General features: G+C 43.5%; 2 protein-coding genes and 1 pseudogene across 4 annotated transcripts in view; 2 read left to right on the top strand and 1 right to left on the bottom strand.

Annotated features, from left to right (window-relative positions):
- Window positions 1–21,632, bottom strand: part of MAPKAPK5 (MAPK activated protein kinase 5) — a 37,711-nt gene extending 16,079 nt beyond the window's left edge. The window contains exons 1-7 of one of the 3 annotated variants that reach the window (XM_032239885.1): window positions 20,847–21,632; window positions 11,705–11,778; window positions 11,129–11,204; window positions 9,842–9,939; window positions 8,350–8,458; window positions 6,847–6,936; window positions 6,046–6,141 (exon numbers count right to left, since the gene is read on the bottom strand). In XM_032239885.1, the coding sequence (XP_032095776.1) occupies window positions 6,046–6,141; window positions 6,847–6,936; window positions 8,350–8,458; window positions 9,842–9,939; window positions 11,129–11,204; window positions 11,705–11,778; window positions 20,847–20,882 (579 nt within the window). In that variant the 5' untranslated portion in view covers window positions 20,883–21,632. The remainder of the gene's footprint in view (window positions 1–6,045; window positions 6,142–6,846; window positions 6,937–8,349; window positions 8,459–9,841; window positions 9,940–11,128; window positions 11,205–11,704; window positions 11,779–20,846) is intronic. The other 2 variants (XM_032239883.1, XM_032239886.1) reach the window with 2 other exon arrangements.
- The window catches only part of LOC116524599 (putative uncharacterized protein encoded by MAPKAPK5-AS1), a 4,947-nt gene continuing 1,063 nt past the window's right edge, over window positions 20,214–24,097 (top strand). The window contains 1 exon segment of the mRNA XM_032239890.1: window positions 20,214–22,299. Coding sequence (XP_032095781.1) covers window positions 20,851–21,270 — 420 coding nt within the window. The 5' untranslated portion in view covers window positions 20,214–20,850 and the 3' untranslated portion in view covers window positions 21,271–22,299.
- On the top strand, window positions 23,317–24,003 carry LOC116524586 (annotated as a pseudogene).

Here is a 24,097-nt window from a genome sequence, read left to right as displayed (position 1 = left end):
GGTGGCATGCACCTATAATCCCAGCTATTCAGGAAGCTGAGGCAGAAGAATCACTTGAACCCAGGAGGTGGAGGTTGCAGCGAGCCAAGACTGCACCACTGTACTTCAGCCTGGGCAATACAGCAAGACTCCATCCCCACCCCCCCAAAAAAAAACCTACAAATAAATACCACTACATATCCACTAAAATTGCCAAAATTAAAAGAATGAAATTTTCATACACTGCATTTTAAAAACGAGCTAATGGAGTCTTTTGTAGGACAAAAATATTAAAGAAAAAAATAGGCCGGGCACAGTGGCTCATGCCTGTAATCTCAGCACTTTGAGAGGGTAAGGTGGGTACATCACCTGAGGTCAGGAGTTCGAGACCAGCCTGGTCAACATGATGAAACCCTGTCTCCACAAAAAATACAAAAAAATTAGCTGGGCATGTGGCAGGCGCCTATAATCCCAGCTACTTGGGAGGCTGAAGCAGGAGAATCACTTGAACCGAGGAGGTGAAGGTTGCAGTGAGCCAACATTGCGCCACTGCACTCCAGCATGGGCAACAAGAGTAAAACTCTGTCTCTCAATAAATAAATAAATAAATAAAAATAAAAAGTGGGCAAAGGACCTGATAAACATTTCTCAAAAAAAGACATATGGATGGCCAACAGATATATCAAAAACTAAATTAAAACCACAGTGAGGCAGGGTGCGGTGGCTCACACCTGTAATCCTAGTACTTTGGGAGGCCTACGCATGTGGATCACCTGAGGTCAGGAGTTTGAGATCAGCCCGCCCAACATGGCGAAATGCCGTCTCTACTAAAAATACAAAAATTAGCCGGACATGGTGGGATGCACCTATAATCCCAGCTACTCAGGAAGCTGAGGCAGGAGAATCACTTGAACCTGGGAGATAGAGGTTGCAGTGAGTCAGGATTGTGCCACTGCACTCCAGCCTGCGTGATGGGAGGGAGACTCCATCTCAAAAAAAAAAAAAAAATTAAAAATTAAAACCACAATGAAGTATTGCCCCACACCTGTTACAATGGCTATTATAAAAAAGATAACAAGTGCTGACAACGATGTGGAGTGGAGAAAAGGGAGTCTTTGTACACTGTTTGTAGGAATGTGTATTAGTATAACCAACATGGAAAACAGAGGGAAGGGTCCTCAAAAAATTAAAACTAGAAATACCTTATCATCCAGCAATCCTACTACTGAGTATGTATCAGTAGGGAAAAAGGGAAGGGAAGGGAGAAAGAGAAAAATGGATGAAAATCCAAAAGATCAGAACCCCAGTTCCCTGTACAGTCTAACATATATGTAATTGGAAGTCTCAGAAAGCAAGTAGAGAGAAGAGTAGAAAAATCTTTGAAGAGATGATGTCTGAAAAATTTCCTATTTTTATTTGGATCCAAGGAACCCAACAGACCCCTGGCAGGAAAAACAAAGGAACAAGAATACACATATAATCAAATTTCGGGGACTTTTTTTTAAAAAAAAACTTATTTTAGGTTTAGGGGTACATGTGCAGGTTGATTATACAGGTGAACGGCAGTGGTGTCACAGGGGTTTGGTGTAAGTATTATTTCATCACCCAGGTTATAAGCATAGGACCCGGCAGGTAGTTTTTTGATCCTCACCTTCCTCCCACCCAAACTATTGGGACTTCTGTTTCTGTCTAAGATAGAGAAAGCTGGAAAGCATCAAAGATAAATTATAAAATCATTACTTTTTTTTTTGGACCCATCAAGGATCAGGTCTCAGGGCAACCAATTATTCTGAAATCTTTAAGTCAGGCCCTTCCAAGGAGAGAATGGAGAGTGAATGCTGGCTCGCCTATGGCAGATCCCTGGAGGAAGTGATATCATATATCATTTGGGTAAAAAGAGTTCAGCTATGTTTTTAACAAATTGCTAAAGGCAAAGTGTGGGCTAGGATGAGAGCACAAACCCTCTAGGAGCCATAGAAACAAGGAAGAGTCATGTCTACTCCCATGCTCTTCTGCATAGACTTTCACCAGATATTCATGAGACTCAAGAACACAGGTCCTGCCCAATAACAGAGAAACAGAGATACCTCCTGGTCCCTCACTGCCTTCTCCCTTTCTGCAGGCTTGCAGGCACCAAGCAGTAACTGACAGCAATCTACTGCTAAGTGGGGGCCAACACTGTAAAGAGAGATCCTCTTTGAGGTATTTTGAGGTATAGGTGCACTTAAGTGGAATATTTTTTTTTTAAATCCATTAAAGCCGGGCGTGGTGGCTTACGCCTGTAATCCCAGCACTTTGGGAGGCCGAGGCGGGTGGATCACGAGGTCAAGAGATCGAAACCATGCTGGTCAACATGGTGAAACCCTGTCTCTACTAAAAATACAAAAAATCAGCTGGGCATGGTGGCGCATGCCTGTAATCCCAGCTACTCAGGAGGCTGAGGCAGGAGAATTGCCTGAACCCAGGAGGCGGAGGTTGCGGTGAGCCGAGATCGTGCCATTGCACTCCAGCCTGGGCAACAAGAGCGAAACTCCGTCTTAAAAAAAAAAAAAAAAAAATCCATTAAAAAAAAATGGCATCCCAGACCCCACCTAACCATAAGGTTAAACAGGACAGGAATCCCATGCCAGTGGGGCACTGAAGACAACCATAGCAACAACAAAACTCAAATTCAGCTCAACTCTTGAGTAGACTGATGTAACCCAATCCCAGCACTAAAGGCTGAGCAACAGAAGAAGCATGCCCCACATTTAGGCTCTCAAAAAATAAAAATAAAAAATCACTAGTATTTCTGTAAACTAGTTACAGTCAGAAAATGAATTTCTTTTTTTAGACAGAGTTTTGCTCTTTGCTGCCCAGGCTGGAGTGCAGTGGCGTGATCCTGTCTCACTGCAACCTCTGCCTCCCAGGCTCAAGCGATTCTCCTGCCTCAGCCTCCCGAGTAACTGGAATTACAGGCACCTGCCACCACACCCAGCTAATTTTTTTATTTTTGGTAGAGATGTGTTTTTACCCTGTTGGCCAGACTGGTCTCGAACTCCTGACCTCAGGTGATCTGCCCACCTCAGCCTCCCAAGGTGCTGGGATTATAGGCAGAGCCACCAAGCCCAGCAAAAAGCTTTTAAAATACCATTTCTAATAGCATCCAAAAACAAAATTTAAGGATAAATTTAAGAAAATATTTGCAAAACCTATAATGTTAAAAAGTATAAACATTTTTGAGAAAAATTAAAGACCTAAATAAATGGAGAGCTATATACCTTGTTCATCAATTGGGAGACTTCTGTATTGTTAAGGTATCAATTCTCTCCAAATTCATCTATAGATTAAACACAATCCCAGTCAAACCCCAGGAAGCTTTTCTGTTATAGAGAAGTGAATTTTAAAATGTAGAGAAATGCAAAGGATCTAGGATAGCCAAAACAATTTTGAAAATGAATAAATCTGAAGTCAAGACTTAATATAAAGCTATAGGCCAGGCACGCTAGCTCGTGCCTGTAATCCCAGCACTTTGGGAGGCCAAGGCAGGCAGATCACTTGAGGTCAGGAGTTCAAGACCAGCCCGGCTGACATGTGAAACCCCTCCTCTAAAATAAAAAAATTAGCCAGGTGTGGTGCTGGGTACCTGTAATCCCAGATACTAGGTAGGCTAAGGCAGGAGAACTGCTTGAACCCAGGGGGCGGAAGTTGTAGTGATCCAAGACTGCATCACTGCACTCCAGCCTAGGCAACAAAGCAAGATTCCATCTAAAAAAAAAAAAAAAGCTAAAATAATTCAGATGCTCTTGCTGTAGACACATATATTAAACAGAACAGAATCCTGAAATGACCAACAGATATATAGCCAACTGGTTTTCAACTAAACTGCAAGGGAATTCAATGATGCAAGGACAGTCCTTTTACAAATGCTGCTGCAACAACTTGACATCCCTAAGGGGGAAAAAAAGAACCTGGTCTCTCATTTCATACACACACAAACTCAAATGAATTACAGACCCAAATGTACAAGCTAAAGCTATAACCTCTTATAAGAAAACATCAGAGAAAATATTTATGCCCATGGATCTTAGGAACAAAAAGTACTAAGCATTAAAAAAAAAAGTGGTGAAATAAACCTGATTAAAATTGAAAACTGGCTGGGTGTGGTGGCTCACGCCTGTAATCCCAGCACTTTGGGAGGCTGAGGCGGGTGGATCATGAGGTCAAGAGATCCAGACCATCCTGGCCAACATGGTGAAACTCCGTCTCTACTAAAAATACAAAAAATTAGCTGGCCGTGGTGGCGCATGCCTGTAATCCCAGCTACTTGGGAGGCTGAGACAGAAGAATCACTTGAACCCAGGAGGCAGAAGTTGCGGTGAGCCGAGAATGCGCCATTGCACTCCAGCCTGGGCAACAAGAGCGAAACTCTGTCACAAAAAAAAAAAAAAAGAAAATTAAAATTCAAAACTTCTGCTATTCAAAGGCCATTAAGAAAATTAAAAGGCAAATCACAGGCTGCAAGAAATATTACACATATATATATATATATATATACACACACACACACACACACACACACACACACACATATATATATATATATGTATATGGAAGGCACAATAATGGGCCCCCCAAGATGTATGTCCATGTTATCATCCCTGGGATTATGTTACCCCGTATTGCAGAAGAATTAAGAATCTTAAAATGTGGAGTTATCCAGGTAAGGCCAGCGTGATCAGTAGGGTCCTCGTAAGACGCAGGCAAGAAGGTCAAAGTCATAGAGAGAGACACTGGAAGATGCTACGCTACTGCCTTTGATGATGAAGGAAGAGGCTACAAGCCAAATAAGGTAGGCAGCCTCTAGAAGCTAGAAAAGGTAGGAAATGGATTCTCCCCTAGAGCCTCCAGAAGGAACACATTCCTGCTGACACCTTGATTATAGCGCTGAGTACCATTTCAGACTTCTCATCTGCAGAAGTATAAGATAATAAATTTCTGTTGTTTTTAGCTACTGAGTTTGTGGCAATATGTTACAGTAGCAGTAAGAATACAACATACACATGGCAAAGAACATGTCCAGAGTATTTAAAAATTCTTATACCTCAAATTCTTTAATGAGAAACCAACAATAACAAAAGGGCAAAAGATGAATATCCATACTTCTCAACACAATGGCTACTAAACACGTACAAAAAGTGCTCCAAAACAGTCACCATCAGGAAAATGTCGTGTTTAAAACCATAATGAAGTAATATTCTGCTCCTATCAGAATGGCTAAGATGACAAGTGCTGACAAGCAAAGAGCATGAGGCGTTAGTAAAAATGTAAAACAACTGGAACACTATACATTGCTGCTAGAAGCATAAAATGGTGCAACCATTTTGGAAAAAAGATACAGGCATGGGGGAACATGTCCCCCAAAAACTGTAAATGAGTGTTCCTAGCAGCTTTCTTCATAATAGCCAAAAATGAGAAACAACCCCAAATCCTGTCAGTCAGTGAATGGAAAAAACAAATGCACCTTAGATATATAATGGAATACTACTTGGCAATGAAAAGGAAGTAATGAGTGATAAATGCAGGAACATGGATGAATCTCAAAAACATGCTAAGAAAAAGAAATGAAACATACAAAGTCCATGATTATATTTTTATGAAATTCTTCAACGGGCAAAACTAACCAATAACAACAGAAAGCAGGTCAGTGGTTGCCTAGGACCAGGGGTTAAGCTGGGAGGGGACTGACTGCAAAGTGGCACAGGCAGCTTGTGAAGTGAGGGACACGTTCTGCATCTTCATTGTGGTGGTTGTCATACGGGGTATATATTTGTCACAACTCATCAAACTCTTCTTGAAGTAGAGGTACTTTACTGTATGTAAATCATACTTCTAAATCATAGCTCAATAAAGTCGATTTTAAAAGAATAAAAGGTCTACATCAAATAAAGAAATCTGTCGGTCTCTAAAGCTAAGTTCTCCCCATCCCATCTGTACTATATGCTTACTTATGCTGTAGAATAGAAGGAACACGAGTCCATGGGCAGCTGGGTAACAGATCTTAATACAGAAACAGCACATGCTTACCTGTGGTGCTACATAATAAGGGGTGAACTGGGGTGTCATCAAGTCACCTTGGTCAATTTTGGCAAATCCAAAGTCACACAACTTCACTGGCGCATCCTGAAATTTTAAAAAATGGGAGTCACTGCTCCAGAGTGCTCAGTAAATATTAAAGGAAAATCCAGGTATAAGACAGGTTACCCTGAGCTCTAACAAGTTTCTTTCTGGCTGAGATGCGAGCTTATGAAAATAACATGTCCCAGGTCTGGAGACAATGATTCACGTTGAGGAACTGTTCTTAGCAATGCAGAAGGAATTCCTACCCACTCACACACCTATCTTTGCTTTAGAACTCCTAAGGACAGCACTAAAATCAAGGCTTCGCCTAGTGCCCCTTCACTCTAAGAGCCCATCACCTCTCATCTATCCGGGGTGCTGCTTCACTCTTAATATCTGCCGTAAGCTTCATGAGAGCCAGAGCAACTTATCTGGTGGGACTTGGGGCAGGGGACAGGGCTGAAAGGGAAAACAGCAAATGAAACCATCAAATTTCAAGGTAATACATAACAGCATATAGATTCCTGCCCCTTCCCAAATAATATCTAAAATCCTAAGTCCCACAAATACATATCAGTATCATCCAAAATTATCAATGCCAGGAGTAGTACAGCTTCTCTGAGCTTCTAGCAACGGAATGGGTTAAGCTGTTTGAGGCACTTTGGCCTAATCCTTCTTCACCATGAATTCAGAGCACTCCAAACACACCCACTCCCGAACTATGTTAAGAGTAGCAGCACTAAAATGCAGAAAAACAAGTCTTCTCACCAAAGAGTTGTCCTTAAAAAGCAGATTTTCGGGCTTGAGGTCTCTGTGCGCGATGTTTAACAAATGACAGTGCCGCAGAGCCAAAGCTATCTGAAAAAAGACACAATGGAACACCCGCTTCTTAGAAAAGATCACTCTTTAACACCCCGGGTGTAGAGAACTCAGGATGTTAAAAAACAAGCCTTCATTAAGACTGTGTTCAGTTTCAATTTTAAAGCAGAAATTAAGAAAGACTTGGAATACCAAGAAACAGAAATGGATTAAGCTTAGTTTAACTGCAACTTGTATTCTGTCAAACAGAAAGAAAAATATGATGGTACAGCAATCTTTGTCAGAGTAAACTGATGGGTAAATCCTGTAAGAAATGAAACAATGAAATGCTCTCACTTTCATTCATCTGAGGTATGACAGGCACTGCAGAAGAAACACCTAAGCTGAGCAATGGTCAGCAGGTGCGGGTTTCCCACAGCAGGGCTACAGGCAGGATGGCCTGGCTCAGACAAGAATGGCACTCTCTAGGGAGCTGAAAGTCAAGAAATCAGCTGACTGGGTTTTTCCAGCTAATACTGGAAACTCATTTTGCTCATCATACTTGTTGAAAATGTTGCCTGTTTATGTGGATTTGAAGGGGTTTTGTTTTATCGAAGATTATCAGAGCTCATCCTTTAATCCTAATACTTGAAAAAATTAAAGGTATAATTTTAAAAATCAAACAGAAGGAATAGATTCTACCTGTTCTTTAACTCTCAATATGGAATTTTCTCAGCAATCCAAATATCAGTTCCTCCCTACCAGAAAGGAGGCATCCAAAATTGCGTAAGGTTCACAGAAAACTTGGAAGAATTTTTTATTAAGAAGCAATTGGGCTGTGCTTCCTAATTTTCTGTTTTGCTTGCTTGGTATGAAGATAAGCCTTGCAAGTTTAGCTTTTCACCTCTCCAAGAAGTGATTATCAGTTGAATTCCTAGCATTGTTTGCGACATAAATTATTTCTATAGCAATAAAATGTGATGTCAAAATAGAATATAACCAGGAATAATCCAGAATTACAAAGATCTTAGTATATTATTAAATCTAAAGAAATGACAGAAAAGTGACTCACAGGCAGGAAGCATCTTTGAATATATTTTTATACCATACAATCTTTCAGACGGTATCAGCAGCATTTTACCTCAAAGTCCAATAACAGTACTTGGTAGCTACATGCCTGGAGATACCTGCAGTCTACTAAGGAGTTAAAATCACCTTCCCTCCAGAGTTTATGGAAATCTCACAGTAGCCTCAGGAAACAGTTGACAACCAATTAAGAACACACGTCCCCCACCCCAAGTATAAAATGAGTCACATTTCTCCTGTCAAAACATCTTTTCTGATTACATAACAAAGCAGGCAATGAGAAGTCAAATAGAGCTTTTCTTTAAGGATTCTTTTATTCCCCCCAATGAAATTGCGCTTGTTAACCAACTTTGTTGGCAGTTTGATTGGTACCTGGGGTTAACTTGCCTGCTTTGTTACTTGGCTGGCTTGCTTCTCTGTAAAGTGCCGGTGCTGGCTGATTCTGTGAAATAGCTCTCCCCCTTCCATCATCTCCATTACAATTAAGAGTCGGGCCCTGTTTGAAAGCATTTGATTTTGTTAAGTTTAAAAAAAAAAAAAAAGGAAGAAAAGAAACAAAAAAACCCTGAAACATTAAGAAGCTGACCTGAAGATATCTCATCTACAAAGTGTGTAACAACTTCCTAAGTCCAAGGTAAGACAGCTACTAAGAGCAAAAATTCTCATGTTCTAAAAAAAACTTTTTAATGTGATTTTTGCTTCCAGCTTTCTTTCATATATGCTTCCAGCTTCTATCCAAATGCTTTCACCAACAGAGCACAGTTGTGAAAAATAATTGTTTGATTTCCCATTTGTTTTTAAAATTCTGTCTTCTTTTTCCATCCGGAAAATTCCTACTCTTGCTTCAAGTCCCGGCTTCCACAGAGCCTCTGTGAGACACCTCTCCTTCCAGACTATAGTTAGCAGCTCCTCTCCTTTGTACGCTTAGAATATTTCAGGATGTGGGGCCGGGCATGGTGGCTCTGTAATCCCAGCACTTTGGGAGGCCGAGACGGGAGAAACACGAGGTCAGGAGATCGAGACCATCTGGCCAACATGGTGAAACTCCATCTCTACTAAAAATACAAAAAAGTTAGCTGGGCATAGTGGCGCACGTCTGTAGTACCAGCTACTCGGGAGGCTGAGGCAGGAGAACTGCTTGAATGCAGGAGGCGGAGATTGCTGTGAGCCAATATCATGCCACTGCACTACAGCCTGGATGACAGTGTGAAACTCCATCTCAAAAAAAAAAAAGAGTATTTCAGAGATGCCTGTCCTTAGTAGCTATTGCACTGCTATGATGATGGGTTTACATCTCAGTCTCCCCCCAAAAACACATACTTTAATTTTGAATTCCATCAAAGAGACTTAGAATGCCACCCAATATGCTTGCCAAACATTTAGTAACTGAAAGAATCATGTTGATTTCTTTCTTTAAAAGTAAAGTCAGACTAAGCAATAAAGGCTTTTTGTTTTATCAGCCTCTAAGACTTTGCCTAGAATAATATTTGGGCCCCTTTTGCTGATTTGAAATAGAACCTGTTTAATTAAATTCCACTTTAAATGCTTTCTTTAAATGAGAAAGTAATCAGAATAATCAGGGAACCTGAAGTGGTAGGGGCATAGATGAAACTAGACTGACCATGAGAGGATTACTTTTGAGGATGGATCAAGAGAACTTGGGGATTCATTACATCATTCTGTCTGCTTTTACAAATGCTTGAATTTTCCAAATTACAAAAAGGGAGATTGAGGGGGAAAGGAGGGAGAGAAGGAAGAGCAGAGGAAGGGAGGGTAGGAAGGAGGAGAGGGAGGGGGACAGAGTACATAAAAGAGAGGACAACTCCACTACATCTTGGCCTACATATGGGCAGGTGATGATAATACCTTGTAGTCTTACCTAGGGCTGGACTCATGAGGAAACTGGACACTGTTAGCAAACACTTCAATAATCTGAACTATGTTTGGGTGTGTGGCACACATCATGTGTAGACGTACCTTAAAGAGAAGAGAGGAAATGTTTCCATAGGTAGGGGATACCAACAATTTCTCTCCAAACTTCTCTCCAAAAACTGATCACACTAGGTGCAAGCCTATTACAATAAAAACTTTATCACCCAGAATGATATAAAAAGCCAGTGTTTTCAAAGATTATCTCCTTAATGCGTTTTCCATGAATAAAACCTCATCAACAAATTTACTTCCTACTGTCCCGTTTATTTGCAAATGAAAATCTGGCAAACAGCTCATTTTATTTTAGAAATTATTCACATATGTTTATGCAAAAGAAGTCCTTAATTGCACATATTAGCATGTCATTACCATATCCAGATAATTTAAAACCAATGTATAGGCAGGGGCAGTGGCTCACACCTGTAATCCCAATTCTTTGGGAGGCCAAGGCAGGTGATCACTCGAGCCCAGGAGTTCGAGAACAGCTTGGGCAATATGGCAAAACCCCATGTCTACAAAAAATCCAAAAAGAAATTAGCCAGGCATGGTGGCACATGCCTGTAATCCCAGCTACTCAGGAGGCTGAGGTGGGAGGATCACTTGAGCCCAGGGAGGTCAAGACTGTAGTGAGCCGTGATGGTGCCACTGCACTCCAGCCTGGAGCTACTAAATGCAACTACTAAATGCCTCTTTGCAAGTATATTTTATGAAATTCTAGAAAGACTAGTCAGATATATGCTGCCATGCTGTAGAGGCCTATATCCCTGACCAAGTTGATTAAATTATTGTAATAACTGAATAAAGAACAAGACCCTGTCACAAACAGAAACAAACACAATGTATATTTTTGAAAACTAGAAACATCCTCAGAATCCTCCTGTAGCATCACTTTCTATACATCATTCACCTGACCCTTCCTTGTGCTATTTCATCTCCAACTTCAAGTACCTTTTTAAATAGGCAAAATTGAAGTAATCTGAATACATTAGGGTCCAAGAACCACATTAATTTTAAAAGAACAAGAGGTGGCTGAAAGGAAATGACTCAACGGCTTTTGATACTGACAGATCTAGGACTATTCTAAAATGATAACATGAATAGGGAAGAGAGGTGAAGTTTGGACATAAAACTTTCTTTGCATCTCTGTATTCTCTCTAGGAAGCTGCCTTACTTGCAAAAAGAACAATTCTTAGGCATTTCAAATATTTAATTAAGTCGAGGCAATAAAGCATACCTCATTTCTAGCTTTTGGACGATCAAGAAGAATTTTCAGTGCAAACCGTTCTTGGGTAGATTTCTTCACACAGACTCTAGATTTGGAGGAAAAAATCAATCAGAGATCATACATGTTACAATGAAAATTAACAAGTTTTTTCTTTGAGATTTGTACTTCTCATCAAGGATATAGCCAAGTGCATCCGAACAAACTTGCCTCCAAGGGTAGCAGGTAGGGACATCGGCCTCTGCCGAGCCGCCAATGCTCAGCCCTCAGCTACTAAGCAATGCAATAGCAACTCGCTGCTGTGGGTCAATGAAAAAATAATGGCCTCAGTTGGCTACAGGTGACTCTCACAGTGGCCCCACAGTCTCAACATCTAAAATGACTCCATAAAAAAAGACCATGCGACTTGGTCACTTAATTTCTAAATACATGAGAAAAAGCCTAACATAAAAACCTGTACTTATTAAATTCAGGCTATTTCTCAAACCTAGTACACCTAATGTGTCTAATTCAAGATGTATTTCAAATGGCCATTTCAGAGTTTGCACATGCCAACATTTTGCCATAATTCTCATATGGATCTCTTACCTAACTGGACCACTAATTCCAGCTCCCAGCTTCTGAGTCCAATTGATATTGTATTCTTCTAAAATGGAAGTTTCCTATTAATACAAAAAAACGGGAGAGGACAGAGAATGATTCCCCAGTTAAAGGTAAATAAGCAGAGTTGGGACAACAGAAGACTCATCATTCAACAGCTCATCTTCTAAGAAACTGATAAGCAAAATTTTGTGTTCTACGGGGCTTTATAACTAGACATTTTGTCCACATGACTCCGTTAGACATTGTTTTCCAGTTTTCCAACAAGAAAGCAAAGACTTCAAGATAAAAAGAAATTATTCAGCTCACCTACAAGGTTCATATACTTAGACAATCAATGCTTTGGGGGGGATCTGAGAGGAAAATATTTTTTTCAAAATACATCAACTACTAAATGCCTCTTTGCTACAATGGTCAAATATATATATGTATACACACACACACACCTTTTTTTCTTTTTTTGACACAGAGTTTGGCTCTTGTTGCCCAGGCTGGAGTGCAATGATGCAATCTCGGCTCACTGCAACCTCTGCCTCCCAGGTTCAGGCGATTCTTCTGCCTCAGCCTCCCAAGTAGCTGGGACTACAGGTGCCTGCCACCACGCCCAGGTAATTTTTTATATTTTTAGTAGAGACAAGGTTTCACCATGTTAGTCAGCATGATCTTGATTTCCTGACCTCCTGATCTGCCCGCTCGGCCTCCCAAAGTACTGGGATTAGCCACCTCAGCTGGTCTGGGCAAGCATATTTTATGAGATTCTAGAAAGATTAGCCAGATACATGCTGTCATCCTGTAGAGGCCTATATCCCTGAACAAGTTGATTAAATTATTGGAATAACTCAATAAATCGAGACTTAAAAGTTCAAATAGTAATAAATATCATAGTAAACATCTAATTTCCAACAGTATACAGACAAATTCTATTCTGTCATGTTCATCATATAAGTATATTTCTGATATAAATAACTTTCAACAGTTTAGAATACAGCCTCTATAGTTTAATAAAAGTTTTAATGGAACTCTTGGGTAATCATTGCATGTTAGCCTCTATTGCTGTATACTTTTAGATAAGAAAGAATTCCATTCATTCATTCACTCTTTTATTTATTTTAAGAGACAGGGTCTCAACTGGGTGCGGTGGCTCACACCTGTAATTGCAGCACTTTGGGAGACCAAGGCAGGCAGATCACAAGGTCAAGAGATTAAGACCATCCTGCCCAACATGGTGAAACCCCGTCTATGCTAAAAATACAAAAATTAGCTGGCTGGGTGGCGCGTGCCTGTAGTCCCAGTTACTGAGGAGGCTGAGGCAGGAGAATCACTTGAACCCAGAGGCAAAGGTTGCAGTGAGCCAAGATTGCACCACTGCACTGGAGCCTGGCAACAGAGCGAAACTCTGTCTCAAAAAAAAAAAAAAAAACCAAGAGACAGTGTCTTACTCTGTCACCCAGGCCAGAGTGCAGTGGTGTGATTATTTCTCACTGTAGCCCAGCACTCCTTGGCTCAAATGATTCTCCCACCTCCGCCTCCCGGGTTCACGTGATTCTCCTGTCTCAGCCTCTGGAGTAGCTGGGACTACAGGCACACACCATCACACTTGGCTAATTTTTTTATTTTAGTAGAGATGGGCTTACACCATGTTAGCCAGGATGTTCTCATCTCCTGACATCGTGATCCATCTGCTTCGGCCTCCCAAAGTGCTGGGATTATAGGCGTGAGCCACTGCACCTGACGTGTACCCTTTTATTTCATATTGAAAATAATTACTAGGCTGGGAGCGGTCAAGCCTGCACGACAGAATGAGACTCTGTCTCAGACAAAAAAAAAAAAAAAGGAATAAATCTATCAAAGGGCAGGATTTATAGATTTAGAAACTAGAAACTGCTTAGGGAAACTGAAGAAGCCCTAAAGAAATGGAAAGCTCATAGATAATACACTTAACCTTTGAACAACCTAAGAGTTAAGGGCACTGACCCCCTGGGCAGTCGAAAATCTGCATATAGCCAGCTATAGCCAGCGCAGGGCTCACACCTGCAATCCCAGTACTTTAGAAGGCCGAGGTGGGCAGATCACAAGGTCAGAAGATCAAGACCATCCTGGCTAACATGGTAAAACCTGTCTCTACTAAAGGATACAAAAAAAACTGCCAGGTGTGGTAGCACGCCCCTGTAGTCCCAGCTACTTGGGAGGCTGAGACAGGAGAATCGCATGAACCCAGGAGGTGGAGGTTGCAGTGAGCTGAGATCACACCACTGTACTCCAGCTTGGATGATAAAGTGAGACTCTGTCTCAAAAAAACAAAACAAAACAAACAAACAAAAAAAACTCTTGGCCAGGTACAGTGGCTCATGCCTGTAATCCTAGCACTTTGGGAGACTGAGGCAGGCAGATTGCTTGAGCCAGGAGTTCAAGACCAGCCTGGGCAACATGGCGAGACCCCATCTCTAAAAATATTAATAAATAATAAATAATCCTATAACTCAATAAGGCAAAGAAACCAATTTTAGCCCAAGCATAGTGGTTCACACCTGTAATCCCAGCACTTTGGGAGGGTGAGGTGGGGGGATCACTTGAGGTCAGGAGTTCGAGATTAGCTTGGCCAACATGGTGAAACCTCAACTCTACTAAAAATACAAAAAGTTAGCTGGACATGGTTGCGCAGGCCTTTAATCCCAGCTACTTACGAGACTGAAGCAGGAGAATCGCTTGAACCCTGGATGCAGAGGTTGCAGTGAGCCAAGGTCACACCACTGCACTCCAGCCTGGGTGACAAAGCGAGACTCCATCTAAAAAAAATTTTTTTTTAAATGGGCAAAAGAGGCCAGGCATGGTGGCTCATGCCTGTAATCCTAGCATTTTGAGAGTCTGATGTGGGCGGATCACCTCAGGAGGAGGTCAGGAGTTTGAGACCAGCCTGACCAACATGGAGAAACCCTATCTCTACTAAAAAATACAAAATTAGCCAGGCATGGTGGCGCGTGCCTGTAATCCCATCTACTCAGGAGGCTGAGGGAGGAGAATTGCTTGAACCTGGGAGGCGGAGGTTGTGGGGTGAGCCAAAATCATGCCATTGCACTCCAGTCTGGGCAACAAAAGCAAAACTCCATCTCAAAAAATAAAATGGACAAAAGAGGCTGGGTGTGGTGGCTCATGCCTGTAATCCTAGCACTTTGGGAAGCCAAAGTAGGTGGATCACCTGAGGTCAGAAGTTCAAGACCAGCCTGGCCAACATGGTGAAAACCCGTCTCTACCAAAATACAAAAATTAGCCAGGTATGATGGCAGGTGCCTGTAATCCCAGCTACTCAGGAGGATGAGACAAGAGAATCACGTGAACCTAGGAGATGGTGGTTGCAGCGAGCCAAGATCGCACCAGGGCACTCCAGCCTTAGCGGCTAAGTGAGACTCCATCTCAAAAAAAAAGGGCAAAAGATTGGAATAGACCCTTCACCAGAAAAGAAACACAAATGGCAAATCTGCACGCAAAAAAAATGTCCATAATACCAGGACACACCCACCAGAAGGACTAAAATAAGAAGACTGAAAATACCAAATATTTGTGAAGATGGTAGAAAAAAACTAGGACTTTCAAACACTGCCAGTGGGAATGTATAATGGTACCACCACTTTGGAAAACAGTTTAGTGGTTCCTTAAAAAGTTAAACATAAGCTTACTGTACTGCCCAGTTATTCTACACCTATCTACACAGAATGATTACATATATTCACACAAAACTTGTACAGTTTTATCACTTTATTCATAACAGCTAAAAACTAGAAATAATCTAAATGTCCAAGAACTGAGAATGGATAAGCAATAAAGACTACTGCTCAGCCAGGCACAGCAGCTCACGCCTGTGATCCCAGAACTTTGGGAGGCTGATCATGAGGACAAGAGATCGTGACCATCCTGGCCAATGTGGTGAAACCCTGTCTTTACTAAATATAGAAAAAAATTAGCCGGGCGTGGTGTACACACCTGTAGTCCCAGCTACTCGGGAGGCTGAGGCAGGAGAATCACTTGAACAGGGAGGCGGAGGTTGCAGTGAGCCAAGATTGGGCCACTACACTCCAGCCTGGCGACAGAGCAAGACTCCATCTCAAAAAAAAAAAAAAAAAAGAAATCAAACACATAAAACTGGTAAGTGATTTCACTGATTTATAATTTCTAGAAAAGGCAAAAACTAGAGTGACAAAGCAAATCAGTGGGTGTAACAGGCAAGGAGTGGGAACAGGGGATGACTACAACCAGGCAAAGAAACTTTCTAGAAGGAATGGAGATGTTCTATACCAGACTGTGATGATGGCTACACAACTCTATCAGTTGGCTGGGCGCAGTGGCTCACACCTGTAATCTCAGCACTTTGGGAGGCTGAGGAGAGCCAAGATTGCACCATTGCACTCCAGCCTGGGCAACAAGAGTGAAACTCTGTCTCAAAAAATAAATATAATAAATTTACTAAAAATTACTGAATTGTACATTTACACTGGAGGTATTTTTATGATGTACAAACTACATTACATTTTTTTAATTTTAAAAACTAAGGAAATGGATTTTCACCAAGTTCATCAAGTATTAATGACTTGCTATAATTATAATAAAAGACACCCAGGCTGGAGTACAGTATGTAAGAATATGTACAGTATATAAGAATCTCTAATCCCAAAATGCCCGCTCTCCAGGTTTAGCTAAGTGCCTTGGGCATGGCGAAGTTGTGGGGCTAGGGGAATAGAGATACAGGTGAAGATAGAGAGTCCAATTATAGCCATTTGACCTTATCCTAAATATTTTTTTTTTTTTTTTTGAGTCTCACCCTGACACCCAGGCTGGAGTACAGTGGAGTGATCTCAGCTCACTGCAACCTCCACCTCATAGATTCAAGCAATTCTCCTGCCTCAGCCTCCCGAGTAGCTGGGACTACAGACACCTGCCACCACACCAGGCTAATTTTTTTTTTCTTTTTTAGTAGACATGGGGTTTCACAATATTGGCCAGGCTGGTCTTGAACTCCTGACCTCAAATGATCCTCCCACCTTGGCCTGCCAAAGTGCTGGGATTATAGGTGTGAGCCACTGCACCCAGCCTCTTATCCTAAAATTTTTAAGAGTACAGTAGTTTCTACAGATAAGAGATGATATTTTCCAAGACCTCCAGTGGATGCCTGAAACCTTGGATAGTACTGAACCCTATATATATTGTTTTTTCTGATAACCAAGATGACTACTAAGTAACTAAAGGACAGGAAGCACATACAGTGTGAACATGCTGGTCAAAGGGATGACTCATGTCCCAGGCAATTCGGCAAGAGATTTCATTAAGCTACAAAGAACAGTGCATAACTTGAAACTTATGAGGGCTGGGCGCAGTCACTCATGCCTGTAATTACAGCACTTTGGGAGCCCAAGGCAGGCAGATCACGAGGTCAGGAGTTCAAGACCAGCCTGGCCAACATGGTGAAACCCCATCTCTATTAAAATCACAAAAATTAGCTGGGCATGGTGGTGCATGCCTGTAACCCCAGCTACTCAAAAGGCTGAGGCAGGAGAATTGCTTGAACAGAGGTTGCAGTTAGCTGAGACTGCACCACTGCACTCCAGTCTGGGTGACAGAGAGAGACTCTGTCTCAAAATAAATAAATAGGCCAGGCACGATGGCTCACGCCTATAATCCCAGCACTTTGGGAGGCCGAGGCGGGTGGATCACCAGGTCGAGATCGAGACCATACTGATCAACATGGTGAAACCCCGTCTCTACAAAAAAACAAAACAAAACAAAAAATAAATAAAAATAAATTTATGAATTGTTGATTTCTGGAATTTTCCATTTAGTATTTTCAGACTGCAGTTGACCGTATATAACTGAAACTGAGGAAAGCAAAACCACGGATAAGGGAGGATGAGATCTTAAAGTCCAATCAGTCCACTCTCAGGTAGTCTGGCAGCAGGAGTTCAAGTGCTGTGGCTGGAGGCCAGGAAAACAGCTTTCCAGATGAACACTACAGGTCTGTCTCAGTGTTCACTATCTGATGAACACCTCAAAAAACGCAAAACAATGAATACAACACAATGCCACAGACTAAATGTTTATTTGATGTAATGCTGGCTTGCTTCCAAAGTAGTACATCCTAGTTAGTACTGGTTGTCAGTTCAGATATTTTCAACTCCACCAACAGGTATTCGTTGGACATGCCCCAATTGTATAAAGATTCACCAGTGACCCATCAAGTACTCTGAGTGAAGAAAAGCTAAGAAAATTTTAAGAAAATTGGGCTGGGCAAAAGTCAAGTGAAGACTCTTTCTAAAGCATAAGTTCCTATGAACTAATATTCATTAAGCTCTTGCTGTTGGGTATTATTATTTTGAGATGGAGTCTCATTCTGTTACCCAGGCTGGAGTGCAGTGGTGTGATCTCAGCTCATGGCAACCTCCACCTCCCAGGTTCAAGTGATTCTCCTGCCTCAGCCTTCTGAGTAGTTGGGATTAAGGCATGTGCCACCAGTAGAGATGGGGTCTCGTGATGTTGGCCAGGCTGGTCTCCAACTCCTGACCTCAGGTGATCTGCCTGCCTCGGCCTCTCAAAGTGCTGGGATTACAGCTATGAGCCGCCAAGCTCGGCCTAGGTATTATTATAAACACATTTGGGTATATGTGCTCATTTACTCCTCAAAAAAAAACAGTAACAAAAAAACCCTATGAGCTGGGAAGTGCTTTTATCCCATCAAAAGGCGAGGAAACTAAGGAGACAGAAGTGAAGTGGCATCACACTCAAAAAAGACACACAGCTAATAAAACAGAAACGCTGCGCCGGGTGCAGTGGCTCACACCTGTAATCCCAGCACTTTGGGAGGCTGAGGCAGGTGGATCACCTGAGGTCAGATCAGCCTGGCCAACATGGTGAAACCCCATCTCTACTAAAAATACAAAAATAGCTGGGCTTGGTGGTTTATGCCTGTAGTCCCAGCTACTCGGGAGGCTGAGGCACAAGAATCACTTGAACCCGGAAGGAGGCAGCTGCAGTGAGCAGAGATCGAACCACTGCACTCAGCTTAGGTGACAGAGTGAAACTCTATTTCACAAAAAGAAAAAAGAAAGAAAAGCTGAGATTCAACTGAGTCTACCTAGAGAGACTACAACCACCACTAAGTAATGCTGCTGCCCTATTTGTATACTCGTCCCCTGGAACTATGTCTGTCTTCTGCTCAAAACTCTCCCATAGTTCCACATTTAATCAGGGTCAAAGCCAAAGTTCCTCCGATGGCCTACAAGGCCCTAAGTGCCATGCTTCCCATTGCTGCTCTACGTCATCTCCACTGACCCACTGCATTCCAGCCACCTTGCTATTCCTACATCACACTATACCTGCTTCTGCCTCAAGGTCTGTCCTTGCTATTCACACTGCCTGCTTTACTCTTCCCTGAGACATTGGTGGCTTGCTCCCTCATTTCCGCCAGAACTCTACAGTGTCACCTCCTCAGACTAGCCTATTTAACATAGTACTCCTCACCCTTTCCACACTTAATTAACACCACCTGGCAGTAACTCCACCCTCTAGAATGTAAGCTACATGAGAACAGGGACATCTAGGAGTCTGGCTTGTACCATTTGTGTCTAGGACACCATCTGGCACAAAGGAGACAATGTTTAAAAACCGGCCACATATGCTTTGATTCACAACCCAATTAAATAACTTCAGGCAGCAAATCATGCCCCTGTGCCAGTAAATCCCAAACCAAAAAAAAAAAGGATGTAACAAAGCAATCTTTTAGAATCTTTATTTTTATAATTTAAAACTTGGTCTTCTTTAATGTATATATGTTGATGCCTCCTTTAAAGGGTTAAGTTTCTTTAAAATGACTTGATGATTTGGAGAAACTATATACACCACCCAAAGAATTGGTAGAAGGGTAGCTTTTCTTTTTTTTTTTTTTTTTTGAGACGGAGTTTCACTCGTTACCCAGGCTGGAGTGCAATGGCACGATCTCGGCTCACAGCAACCTCCGCCTCCTGGGTTCAGGCAATTCTTCTGCCTCAACCTCCTGAGTAGCTGGGATTACAGGCACGCGCCACCATGCCCAGCTAATGTTTTGTATTTTTTAGTAGAGACGGGGTTTCACCATGTTGACCAGGATGGTCTCGATCTCTTGACCTCGTGATCCACCCGCCTCGGCCTCCCAAAGTGCTGGGATTACAGGCTTGAGCCACCGCGCCCGGCAAAGTGGGTACTTCTTAATCAGTAATAGTCACAGTCTTGAAGGGGAAAATAACCCCAAGCTGCCAATAAATGCCTGTCCTTCAGGATAAAATTAAATTATTCAATGCACTGGGTTGACTTAACACTGCCAAATAAATAATACATCAAACTTTAAGCGTCGGTGTTTAATTTCATAAGACTAATTTCTTAATTATAGCTGCCAAGACAGATAACTGGCCCTTAGTGGGCAAAATGTGCCTTTCTTTAAAAAAAAAAAAGTAAAAAACAGGTTTTAGAAAGCTTATTTTATTTAATTTTCCAACACACATTTGCTTTTCTTTTGGCTTAAGCGCAGTTAAGTCGCAGGAACTGTTAACTCTTCCTAAGTAAAAATGCTTCCTAGGAGAGAGAAAAGGAAAAAGGAAAAGGGGACAACACACGGAAAAAACGAGGACAACCTATTCGCCAAAGGACAGGTTTTGTACCGCACCACCTTCTTCTAAAACTGCAGATTTCCAGAAAGCCGATTTCAAACAAAACGGGAGGAATGGATAAATTCCAACTCTCCAAGCGCTGCAGACCATCCGGAAGCAAATGCTGGCGGCCTTGGGGAACGATCGAAACGAGTAGCAGCAGCAAGGCTCTCTTCGTCCCATTCATTGACACTTGATAGTACTTCCACGCCACTCACCTTCGTTCTAGCTGAGCGCAAATCACACCAGGGAAGCTGGAGGGAGTCGGACACACACCCACACCCACACCCACACCCACACCCACACCCTTGGCCCCAGAGCTGTAAAGCGCAGTCCACGGAATCAGGGGGAGGCCGAAACCCGGGAGTCGCTGGAAAATCTCACTGCAAAATCTCCCCGCTTTGAGGCTGGAACCGAGAAGAACGCCACAGGACAAAGCAGGGGAAGAGGGGGCACCTCCCCCTTACCTTGATGGCTTTCTCCATGTCGCTTTCCTCCGACATGCTCCGTGAGGCCCCCGCAGCCGCGAAAGGCGGAGGCTGCTCAGCCGCCCTGACCCCGCGAGGCCGAGGGAGCAAAGGGCTCGGCACTCCGGCCCCTGGGCCTCGGGGCGACGGGCAGCAGCCGCCCCTGGGGACCGGTGGGGATGAGGGCCCTGGTGCCGGCTCTGCTTCGGCGGGTGGCTCTAAGCTGGCGGCAGCAGCAGCGGCGGAGGCGGCGGCCCCTGGGGACAAGCCTTTGTGCTGGGCCCCGTGAGGCCGCCTCCTAGCCTCATCCCCGGCAGGGGAGGCAGGCTCCCGGGGTAGGGCGAGGCGGGGAGGGCCTCGACCTGTGGCGCTGTGCAGGGGCCTCGCGGGGCCGCCGCTTAGGCCCGGGCTCGCCAGGTCCTAAGGAGGAGCCTGCGCCTCCGCCTCCGCCGCCTGCACCGCAGCGAAGCCGAAGCCGAAGCAGAGCTCGCCGCCGCTGCTCCCGCCACCGCTTCAGCGCCACACATCGCCGGGACACCCGCGCCGGGCAGCCCCGCCGGCCGCCCTCACGCACGCGCTGTGTCCCGCGGGAGCTCCGGGCCGCCCTTCCTGTCGCCCAGCTTCGTGACTCCACGGCCCCACGCGCCCCTCGCTGCCTTCCGCTGGGGCTTCCGAGCCGCCCCCTAGCCGTGCACCCGACTTGCAGGCGCTGGCCTGGGCCTCCCTAAGACGCGCCGCATATAGGGCTGGCCCCCGGGCCTTCCGCGGCGGAGGCGCTGCACTAATGACGTCATGGGCGACCGGACTGGGCTGGGCCACCGGAGGTCGCTCCCGGACACGCTTGAGTGCGCATGCGTTGGGGCCTCAGCCTTTATCCTAGCTGCGGAGATTCACGCCTGGGAAGGGCTCTTCGGGAAGCGCTCTTCAGAAAGGGAGGTCGACCCAGGAAACAGAAGAGAGGACTGAAGCACGAGAGTCCTGCCGTAAGGAAGCAGGATTGTGTAGAATACATAATAGCAGTAGCAGCTCTGTTTACGGAGCATTAACCTTATGTGGAGTTCTTTGCATTACCTGCTTTCATCTTTACAGGGTAGCCATTTGGCGTTTGTGTGTGAATGTTCCCATCCCTAGTTTGCAGATTGGGTAATTGAGGCTCAGAGAGCTGGACTAGTTTGTGCACAGCCGAGAAGTGGTCAAGCATAGAATGAGAACCCAGGTTTGCGCTCCCTACTCTCCACTGATAACCTGTCAAAGGGCCTTGCAAGAGCTTTTGGCTAATCGCCTCTCAATGGTTTTTCATTCACTTATTAATTGCACATCAGTCTGTGCCAAATATACTAGACATTGGAGAAACAGTAGGAACAAGACACGGTACGGGCTCATGGATCTTTCAGGAAAAGGAAGTAGGAAAGCCCGAGTCTGATGCTAAGAAGAACAGAAACAGGGTGCTGAGGTAAAAGAATAACTGAATGTGGGGACTGCTTCGTATTAGATGATTAAGGAAGGTCTCTTCTGAGGTAACATTTAAGCTGAGACCCCTAAGGAATGAGAAAAGGCAGGCTATTGGAAATCCAAGGAAAAGATTTCTGGGCAGATAGGCAGAAGTTTTAAGGTGGAAATAAGCTAAATGTGTTCAAGGATCAGAAAGAAGGTCATTGTAGCTGGAGTAGAGCAAGTAGGAGACTAATAAAGGAAGGATGAGGTTGGATGCTGGGCGCGGTGGGTCACGCCTGTAATCTCAGCACTTCGAGACCCCAAGGCGGGCAGATCACCTGAAGTCAGGAGTTCGAGACCAACCTGGCCACCATGGTGAAACCCCATCTCTATTTTTAAAAAAGAAAAAAAATTAAGGATGAGGTTGGAGATGTGGGCAGGGGCTGCATCATATGTTGCTTGGAGGGTCATAATCAGGACTTTGGATTTTATTCTAAGCTGTTGTAAGGTTTTAAACTAAAGAGTGGTGTGATCAAATTTGTTTTAAAAGATCACACTGAACTGGGTGTGGTGGCTCACGCTTGTAATTCCAGCACTTTGGGAGGCCGAGGCAGGCAGATCACGAGGTCAGGAGATTGAGACCATCCTGGCCAACATGGTGAAACCCTGTCTCTACTAAAATACAACAAATTAGCTGGGCGTGGTGGCACGCACCTGTAGTCCCAGCTACTTGGGAGGCTGAGGCAGGGGAATTGCCTGAAACCGGGAGATGGAGGTTGCAGTGAGCCGATATCATGCCACTGTACTCCAGCCTGGGCGACAAGAGCAAAACTCTTTATCAAAAAAAAATCACTCTGCTGTCTAGAGAATGGAATATAGGCAAGCAAGAATGGAAACAGAGAGACTATTAGGAGGCTATTGGAGAATAATGCAGATGAGAGATATTACACTGAACTAAGGAAGTGGTAGTAAAGGTGTAAAGAAGATGGATTTTTTGGATTTCGCACCAAACTTGGCCTCACGTTGTGGTGTAGTGAGCGGGCTCAGTGCTCACTCCTGCTGTCATGGTTCAGTTGCTAAACTGCATCGTCGCTGTGTCCCAGAACATGGGCATCAGCAAGAATGGTGACCTGCCCTGGCCGCCGCTCAGGAATTAATTCAGGTATTTCCAGAGAATGACCACAACCTCTTCAGTAGAAGATAAACAGAATTTGGTGATTATGGGTAGGAAGACCTGGTTCTCCATTCCTGAGAAAAATCGACCTTTAAAGGATAGAATTAATGTAGTTCTCAGCAGGGAACTCAAGGACCTCCACAAGGAGCTCATTTTCTTGCCAGAAGTCTGGATGATGCCTTAAAACTTACTGAACAACCAGAATTAGCAAATAAAGTAGACATGATTTGGATAATTGGTGGCAGTTCTGTTTATAAGGAAGCCGTGGATCACCCAGGCCATGTTAAACTGTTTGTGACAAGGATCATGCAGGACTTTGAAAGTCACACGTTTTTTCCAGAAATTGATTTGGAGAAATATAAACTTCTGCCAGAATACCCAGGTGTTCCCTCTGATGCCCAGGACGAGAAAGGCATTAAGTACATATTTGAAGTATATGAGAAGAATGATTAATATGAATGTGTTTTCTGGTTTAAGCTGTTCCTCCTCCCTCTGAAAAAAAATTATGCGTTTTTACATTAGAAAAAAAGACTTTTTTTCCTTCTACAAGATCTTACGGAAGCTTTTCTCTCATTTTTTTCTTTCCCCTTTTTCTCTCTTTCTGCAAAGAAAAAAAAAGACATTGACTTAAAAAAAAAAAAAA

The sequence above is a fragment of the Sapajus apella genome, unplaced genomic scaffold, assembly GCF_009761245.1.
Source record: "Sapajus apella isolate SASKATOON/1434 unplaced genomic scaffold, GSC_monkey_1.0 scaffold2, whole genome shotgun sequence".
Classification (NCBI taxonomy): Eukaryota; Metazoa; Chordata; class Mammalia; order Primates; family Cebidae; genus Sapajus; species Sapajus apella.
This window is presented reverse-complemented; position numbering and strand designations above follow the sequence as displayed.